This window comes from Salvelinus sp. IW2-2015, linkage group LG4q.1:29, assembly GCF_002910315.2.
Source record: "Salvelinus sp. IW2-2015 linkage group LG4q.1:29, ASM291031v2, whole genome shotgun sequence".
NCBI lineage: Eukaryota > Metazoa > Chordata > Actinopteri > Salmoniformes > Salmonidae > Salvelinus > Salvelinus sp. IW2-2015.
In genome coordinates, this window is record NC_036842.1 from 86,139,430 (window position 1) to 86,149,269 (window position 9,840).

Genomic DNA, 9,840 nt, shown 5'->3' on the forward strand with positions numbered 1-9,840 from the left:
TCTCCTTCACCCAAATCCAGGTAGTTGATGTTCTGAAAGAGCTGCAAAATCTGGACCCCTACAAATCAGCRGGGCTAGACAATCTGCGCAACCCCTATTACTAGGCTGTTCAACCTCTCTTTCGTATCGTCTGAGATTCCCATAGATTGGAAAGCTGCCGCGGTCATCCCCCTRTTCAAAGGGAGAGACACTCTAGACCCAAACTGCTACAGACCTATATCTATTCTACCCTGCCTTTCTAAGGTCTTTCAAAGCCAAGTTAACAAACAGATTACCGACCATTTCGAATCTCACCGTACCTTCTCCGCTATGCAATCTGGTTTCAGAGCTGGTCATGGGTGCACCTCAGCCACCCTCAAGGTACTAAATGATATCATAACCGCCATCGATAAGAGACATTACTGTGCAGCCGTATTTATCGACCTGGCTAAGGCTTCGACTCTGTCAATCACAACATTCTTATTGGCAGACTGAACAGCCTTGGTTTCTCAAATGATTGCCTCGCTTGGTTCACCAACTAGTTCTCCGATAGAGTTCAGTGTGTCAAATCTGAGGGCCTGTTGTCCGGACCTCTGGCAGTCTCTATGGGGGTGCCACAGGGTTCAATTCTCGGGCCGACACTCTTCTCTGTATACATCAATGATGTCGCTCTCGCTGCTGGTGATTCTTTGATCCACCTCTACGCAGACGACACCATTCTGTATACCTCTGTCCCTTCGTTGGACACTTGTTACTAACCTCTAGATGAGCTTCAATGCCATACAACTCTCCTTCCGTGTCCTCCAACTGCTCTTAATGCAAGTAAAACTAAATGCATGCTCCTTCAAGCGATCGCTGCCCGCACTGCCCGTCGTTCAGCATCACTACTCTGGACGGTTCTGACTTAGAATATGTGGACAACTACAAATACCTAGGTGTCTGGTTAGACTGTTAAACTCTCCTTCCAGACTCACATTAAACATCTCCAATCGAAAATTTATCTAGAATCGGCTCCTATTTCGCAACAAAGCATCCTCACTCATGCTGCCAAACATACCCTCGTAAAACTGACCATCCTACCGATCCTCGACTTCGCGGATCAGTTACAAAATAGCTTCCAACACTCTACTCAACAAATTGGATGCAGTCTATCACAGTGCCATCCGTTTTGTCACCAAAGCCCCATARACTACCCACCACTGCGACCTGTATGCTCTCGTTGGCTGGCCCTCGCTTCATACTCGTCGCCAAACCCACTGGCTCCAGGTCATCTACAAGTCTCTACTAGGTAAAGCCCCGCCTTATCTCAGCTCACTGGTCACCATAGCATCACCCACCCGTAGCACGCGCTCCAGCAGGTATATCTCACTGGTTACCCCCAAAGCCAATTCTTCCTTTGGCCGCCTCTCCTACCAGTTCTCTGCTGCCAATGACTGGAACAAACTGCAAAAATCTCTGAAGCTGGAGACTCTTACCTCTCCCACTAGCTTTAAGCACCAGCTGTCAGAGCAGCTCACAGATTACTGCACCTGTACATAGCTCATCTGTAAATAGCCCATCCAATCTACCTTATCTCCATACTGTATTTATTTATTTATTTTGCTCCTTTGCACCCCAGTATCTCAACTTGCACATTCATCTTCTGCACATCCTACCATTCCAGTGTTAAATTGCTATATTATAATTACTTTGCCACCATGGCCTATTTATTGCCTTACCTCTCTTATCCTACCTCATTTGCACAGGCTGTATATAGACTTGCTGTATATTTTCTACTGTATTATTGATTGTATGTTTGTTTATTCCATGTGTAACTCTGTGTTGTTGTATGTGTCGAACTGCTTTGCTTTATCTTGGCCAGGTCGCAGTTGCAAATGAAAACTTGTTCTCAACTAGCCTACCTAGTTAAATAAAAGTMAAATAAAAAAATTAKAAATTAAAAATTGAAGCTGTGAGGAGGATGGGCATGTGTGGGCCAACCCACGGGAGCAAGAGGCTCACTTTACATTGAGGAGCATGTCAGTCGTAGAACTACAAGGACTGCGACTAGCCTGTATAGCAGGGGAGGCGGAGCTGGGAGTTCACCTAGAGGGGTGAAGAAAGCTTTTGTTGGGAACAGCAATGCCTTCTTCCAGAGGCACCAGCACTGCTCCAGCCTCCGACGGCCCTGCTACACTATAGCCATCGGGCGTCCGGCATTGCCATCACTCCTCAGATGTTGAGGAGTAGCTGCTATACTGCTGTGTTGTGTCTCGTCCAATGGCAGCGACCAAGCTCAAGAGGTTCCGTTTTTTTGACGGCTGATGCGCGACTTCATTCTATCTTATGAATTGAAATAATGAGAAATATAGTTGATTTTGGATGCATATGGCCTCCACTAGACACCACTGGTTAATTTTACTAAGATTTATGAAGTTAAGAAGCTACTAGCTAGCTACATCGGCTATGTTCACAATGTAAACAAAAGCAACTTGTGTAATTACAGGATCATTTAGTACAACCACTATTAACAAAATAAGAATACTTGAGAAAAACTGGGCCAAAGCTATTGTACTTATGCATAATCGATGAATATGGTACAGTAGGGAAAAATAGAATAAAGATGGTTTTCCCCTCTGCTTCGCTTTCAAAACAAGGTGCTCCTTGTAGCAGGTAGAACGTCACATTGACGTGACGCATCTGGCAAAGCAACGCAACGCGTATAGTGGAGCTGAAGTGAGCAGAAGCCAGAGGAAGATTCACCACTGCTCCAGCCTCCACCCTCTGAGCCGAAGCCAGAGGTGGCTTTGCTGCTGCCTGAGCAAGTCCAAGAAGAGCTTCCACTTCCACCCTAGCCAGAGCCATCACTGCACTACTGCCAGGAGTGGGAATCTGAGGGTGCCTGGCCACTGACCCCTTTCATGCCAGATAAAGCACCCTTACCAACTCTCTGCTCCTGCAGTCCCTTGCCGTGCCACCAGGGGTACTGCCAATAGTGCATCGCCGTGCCACCAGGGGCACTGTCAACAGTGCATCGCCGTGCCATCAACACTGCAGTCCATTACCGTGCCACAAGCGGCACCGCCAACAGTCCATCGCCATGCCACCTGGGGCACCGCCAACAGTCCATCGCCATGCCACCTGGGGCACCGCCAACAGTCCATCGCCATGCCACCTGGGGTCCGCAAACAGTTTATTGCCGCGCACCAACAGCACCACCATTGCTGCTGCAATCAACCACAGCACCTCCAGTGCTGAAGCCACAGCCCCTATTGCATCCCTCCCTGCGTCCTGCAGGTGGCTTGCCCTTATCGCCCAAACGTCCGTGGAATGGCTGTGGAATGGCCAATCTGCAGTTGGCTGATGGCCTCCTCATGGGGGAAAGATGTGGTGAAGCAGGGCCAAGCCTAGTCAGCATGAGGACTTTTCCTTAAAGAGAATGTGGCAGCCCTCTATTGACTGCCTAAAGACTTAACGGATGGGTAGCATAGCGTAACCACATGTAACAGATGGATTTGCATTAGTATACGCATCAAAAGTAACTATACAAAGCTTCAGCTCACTTTTATTTATTGTTTTGTTTTAAATAAAACGATCAGATCCTGAAGAATGCCAAAGTCATGTCGGAAAATGTTTTTCCATGGTGTACGTATATTTAAAGGACTCGGCAGCAGCCTATTCCCTATAATGTAATTCCAACAGAATGAACCACAAATGTATAACTTTAAAATTAAACCAAATATTTGCCTACCGCTACTGGTTTCAATGTATTTTTCAGTCAACTTACAGAAAATACATTATGAATTTATTGTTTACAAATCCACTTGCAAGGTTGCTAGCCAACTAGCCTTCTAGTATTAGCCTACAGCCTGCTAACGTTACATTATCACTGAATGAGTCAGCAGTTTGCTATCAACACCTAGCATACAGCTACATCAAAGTAAACTAAAGGTTTGGAAATACATAACGCCATATCAAAGAATGTTAGCTATATGCAGTTAACTTAGTCACCAAGCTACCGAGACAGATATTTTGCCAGCTAACCTAAATTGATATTCATTTAATTAATTTGACCTTATATCAATCGTATGTTATTGAGCAGTATAGTAAAACTGTGGGCGGTTCTGGCTCTGACAAGCCTTACTTATAGTAAAACTGTGACTAACATAGTYTTATAATAGAGTAGTCATTTAAGATGGTCTTATGAAACATTTGGATACAGGCACCTGTCTCCATTTCACAGGCCTTGGGTAGTTGCAAAAGATTAGATAGCATTTTCAAGGAATAGAGAAGTTTGGACAGTATACGCTGTTCCAACTTTCTCTGGTTGGTGTGAGAATTAGCCATATGTCATCGTGACAACATACCTGCATCTTATCAGCAGAAGAAGTATTTTCAATGTCATTACCAAACTTTCCATGAATGGATAGTTTTCCGGTAGATTCCACTATATAAGGTGCAGTGTCTGGATCCGTGAAACAACTTCACTTCATTTCCCGAAAGGTAAGAGTGTTGTTCATGTGCTTTGCATTCTCTAGCTATGTCATGCAAGCTACATGTGTAGGATTTCAATTTGACCAGTTTCTCACAGCAGGAAAATAACCCTGCAGCAACAGGAAATGTGAATTAATCTGTGGATTATAATTAATGGACATTTTTGTAGGGGTTGATATGTTTTTAGTTAGGGCAAATCAAGTATGAAATTTGAAAGTGGAAATTCCAAACTTTAGAAGTCTTTTTAAAACTTGAATATACTACAAGTGTGCATTTCAGGCAACAACAGGGGGATCAAATTAAGATCKTACACCTGTACTACAGGAAAATTACATTGTCAATTACTTTCTGTGGTGGTATTCAGAGTTATTGACAGTGTCTAACTCTGCAGGTTGTTTGTTGACATGTCTGCATTAAAGTACACTCTGGGCCTTCTGGCCCTGCTTTCAGTGTCCGCCTGGGCCGAGGAGGTGAGTAAAACTCTACTAAACTTTCCACAGTGTGTGTTTTGTGTCTGCATTCATGCGTGCATGTGTAGGTTGGTTCATATAAACACAATTCATCTTTCACATCAATACATGCGTTCATTATTACATAACAAGGTTTACAGATGTAATAGTGTCCATTGAAGCTTTTGTAGTCACACTTGTTTTTTGGAGGCCAGCTTTCTTGTTATGTTTAGTTCTGTTTCGATTTGTTTAAAAATAGTGTTTGAGGGGACAAAAGTTGTGTTATAGTCATAACASATCTTGTCTTCCAAATTATTGTTCATAATGCATGTATGCATATTTTGTGAAACAACCTAACTATTCATTATTTATCTGTCTTTGCTGCATGGTGCCATAGGAGCTCTCTGTCTCTGAGCTGCTGGAGAAGGCCAACAGGAATGTTGGTAAGACAGTTTTAAATTGTGATATACAATACCTGCCAACACTTTCAGATTACATTATGAGTGATATGAAATATTAAATAAATAAATAAAAAACAATCCATTATCGCATTGCTTTTCAGTCCAGGAGGCTTAATCAGTATCAGGGAAACTGATCCAAGGTGTCACACTTTGACGTCCTGTCCTGTCCCCGTCCCTCCAGTGCATACCCGCAACGAGCCCTTGATTGTGGATGACATCGCCTACGTCAACGAGGCTGAGAGGAACGCTGACCCCTGCACATCTCGCGGCTGCATGTGGCCCAAATCCAGCGACGGCAGAGTCTATGTGCCRTACGTCATCGCCAACCAGTACTGTAAGTACCATGTCATGATGATATCTTATTTAACGATGCTGGATATTAATTTGAGCTAGTTTGCTAGAGCAGGAAAATTATCCTGCAGCAACAGCAAATGTGGATTGTAATTAATATAATTTTTTTGTAGGGTTTGATTTTTTTTAAATGCGCAAATCAAGTCTTACATTTTAAAGTGTAAATTATAAACTTCAGAAGCCCTTTTACACTACATATTAATAAGATCCTACATCTGTACATGAGTCCCAAACTACTGTATAAAGCTATATAAGTAGGCCATATAAGTAACAGCTAATCATCACTGGCCAGGGTTGGGTAGGTTACTTTCTAAATGTAATCCATTACAGTTACTAYTTACCTGTCCAAAATTCTAATCAGTAACGTAARTTTTGGATTACCCAAACTCAGTAACGTAATCTGATTACATTCAGRTACTTTTAGATTACTTTACKCTTAAGAGMCATTAGAAGAAGACAAAAATGTATGTTACCAATTGAACAACATCTATTGCAGGATAAATCTATGTTAAAGTTTACKTAGCTGACCATATATGGATYTTACATTTTACTTTTTGGGTTGGTTATGTAGYCTTCTTCTAACCCATCGRTTTCTACTACATATAATAATACGATTKAATTATATCTTTACATTAAAAACAAAGTCTATCAGAATTCCAGTCATTATAATACATGTTATACTCCTTGATCTTCAAGAATATGACTTGGAAATATGGAAGTACAGATTAGCCATACTGTTTTATCTGAGCATAACCCCAAAACTAAAGACTTATTAGCAAGCTACTCTGTTGTTTATGCTTTTTTTTTCATGGAGGACTGATTGGGCTCAWTGATTCAAGTTGAAAAATAAATGGTGCACTCATGGAATGGCATGCTTTGAGCACTACTGAACAGTACTATTTGCATGTGAAAAATAAATGCCATATGCTGCATTTGCTGTAGGCCTATTGTTGACCTTTTAGTGGGTGACACTTTGCTATCTTGATAATATGCAGCTGTTTAAAGGGCAAATCCACAGATGAAACAATAACAAAACGTCTGCCCCGCCTCTYTTTTGGTAAAAAYCTGAGGGATGGGCCTGGAGAAATGTAACCTCTCAGATTAATAGACAGAGCTATGGATGCAAGGACTGACCATCCATGATATCAAAATTATTGTTTTAACCATGTTATAAGGCTATACAGTGTTTCTTTACATTTAGAATTTCTACAAAATTTGGAGAAAACAAGATTATATTTTGGGATCTCATGGAGTGTGACAGTTGAACTAAACTCATACGGCATTTATAAGTTATATTCTTCAAGAATCAATGGATTTATATKATTTATATGTTCAAAAAATTGATGTAGCAACTACAGATTACCCCTTTAAGTCTATCAAAAGTGTGCGAGTTTGAGCATGTGTCCATTAGGCCTATGGATRTTTTMGATCAACATGAATTAGATTGAGCAATAAAAGCCCCACTTTATTCCATAGGCTGCGATCCGCACTATGCAGCTGTTGCAAGAGCGCATTYCATGTAACGGATTACATGTAATCTATTATTCCCCAACCGTGTTACTGGCTMTATTGTGTAGCAAGTTTCATGATACYGTAGTCGTTTTTTAACAGTAGTWTTTCTTGTCCCATCTGTGTCCTGCCAGCCACCAGGGAGCTGGAAGTCATTGAGCGTGGTCTGCAGTCCTTTGCAGGCTTCTCCTGCATCAACTTCATCAAGCGCAKCAACCAAAGAGACTACTTGCACATCCAGTCCCAGAACGGGTACGTGCACTATGGAATTACACATAATTCATAGATCCTATGATTCTACATGAGGATCTTTATGACGTACAGAACCAGGCTGAGTTAGGACCAATTATATATATATATATATATGAACCCTGAACTGCAGATGCTTTGTATTGGCCAGTGAGAAGCTTTGAAGCCACTGGTCGGCCATATTGGCACTCCCCAGTTGGAGCAGTCCTCAATAGGAATGATATAATTCTACAGTACAGTTAAATATTTCAAGGATAAAATTACATGTATTTAAGTATTTTTTTGTAGTGGGGACAGTAACATTAGTACTCTCTACTTTAAGGAAAATGTTTTTATATATTTGTATGTTTAGCTCACACAATATAATTTAAAATGATGCATTAAGCCGTCTGTGAAATAATAAATGTGTCATAACTTTTTGGGAAATCTGACCAAATTCACATAGAGATTTGAGTTATAGATCTGRCATTCTCGTTGAAAGCAAACCTAAGAAGCAGTAGACCTATTCTATGTGCGCTATTTTCTATGCTTCTCCTTTCAGTGTTGTACACCAGCTTCAAACGGCTGAAAATACAATATTTTTGTTATTAAAGATATGTCACAGCAGTTTAGATGGTACAATGATTCTCTACACTCTGAGTGCTTGTTCTGTCACAAACTGAAATAAGCCAAACTATTAGAAATGTATCAATATTGCACCTTTAATAAATGCATTTCTATTGCTTCCCATAAGAAATTACAATGGAGGAGGAGTATTAAGATTGCTGCGGGGTTCTTCAATACAGCACCCAGTGTCAGTCATCCAGAGTTTATATACATCGTTGGTTAGGACAGTTCAGTGTGAGACATGAAACTGCATTATAAGGCATGACACACTTCTGGTAACAGAGTGTGTGTATGTATAAGTACATTTGTGTGGGTCTGACAGACAATTAAAACTAATTGCACTGTTACAACTCTGTCCAACCCATTCATGGCAGATGCTGGTCCTATGTTGGTCGTTCTGGCAATGCCCAGGTTGTGTCTCTGAGCCGATCCGGCTGTGTGTACCACGGCACCACCCAGCACGAGCTCCTCCATGCCCTGGGCTTCAACCARGAGCAGACCCGCAGCGACCGTGACAATCACATCCGRGTTCTCCTCCAGAATGTCCAGTCCGGTAGGATCCCTTTCACATTCCCATGTCCCCATATAGCCATGTACATACACAGACATTCTATTATATTCTATGAATGTCCACACGCACACACAAACATGTACAGTACATATGCAGGCAAACACACACAAACTGTTGCATCGGTCACCAACCGTTGCATTTATTTATTAGGGCAAGGTGAATCTAACATATTCTCTCTCTTCCAGGCATGGAGCACAACTTCAACAAGATCGCRACCCTGAACCAGGGAACGGCCTATGACTACAACTCCGTCATGCAGTACCACAGGTTAGTCACCATTGTTTTACCACTTTCACACCAGTAGATGCTTAGTCAGTTGAATAAGCCTCATAGAATTCTAATTCTGTACAGAGCCTGTGGTTTAACAGTAAGACACCCGGCTCCTAGCACATGTTATTTATGTGGAATTGAACTTCATGTTCAATCCGATTCTTGGATCCACCCTTCCTACTGTGTCCCTTTCATCTATCTGACCCCCTCTACTTCTAACCTGTCTAGATAAGCATAAACCCATGCCCAAAAATAAAATAATATTGTAAGCCTACCCCCACTCATTCCAAGTGTTCATGATGGTGTGATGTGATTGCAGGTACGCCTTCTCCAAGAACAACCAGCCCACCATGGTTCCCTTCCCCAACCAGAACGTGGAGATCGGCAACGCCTCCCAGATGAGCCAGAGCGACATCACCCGTCTCAACAGGCTGTACAACTGTTAAACAGACACCTTGTGTTTCTGTCCTCTCTCACAAGGTTGTGTCAATAACTCAGTGTTGATATAAGCACAGAGTAAAGTTCAATAAACCGGKATGTAAAAATATACTGTTTCATCATTTTAAAGTCTTAATATATTTTTCTACAGCGCGGATTAAAGTCCTGGGTTAAAATATTATTTGAAATCATATTAAATAGCCTACTTTACCTAGGCTTGATTGAGCATGCGTGGCCCAAWGYAACCAATGAAATAGTCTCGAAACTGTAAACCCCGCCCACCTGGGACAGTTGGGGGGCTAGAGAAAACACTCAAAGCATTTGAAACATTTTAAATAGATTTTGAACCCAGAACTGGTAGATACAGCTGTTTGCACCAATCAAACTGTTGGACACTAGCCCTGCTCTATCACTAGGCTGCTGAGGTCCCAAAATCAGTAGGACCCAATGCTGACCAAAAGGGGGCGACACATTACCACAGAGC

At 42.0% G+C, this 9,840-nt stretch overlaps 1 protein-coding gene across 1 annotated transcript; it reads left to right on the plus strand.

Moving 5' to 3' along the window:
- Positions 1-4,409: 4,409 nt before the first annotated feature.
- Positions 4,410-9,465, plus strand: LOC111962716 (high choriolytic enzyme 2). Its single transcript, XM_023986017.2, has 8 exons — positions 4,410-4,461; positions 4,844-4,922; positions 5,299-5,344; positions 5,544-5,696; positions 7,357-7,474; positions 8,452-8,630; positions 8,834-8,915; positions 9,238-9,465. The coding sequence occupies exons 2-8, from the start codon at positions 4,857-4,859 to the stop codon at positions 9,362-9,364; spliced, it is 771 nt and encodes a 256-aa protein (XP_023841785.1). The 5' UTR covers positions 4,410-4,461; positions 4,844-4,856; the 3' UTR covers positions 9,365-9,465.
- Positions 9,466-9,840: the final 375 nt, after the last annotated feature.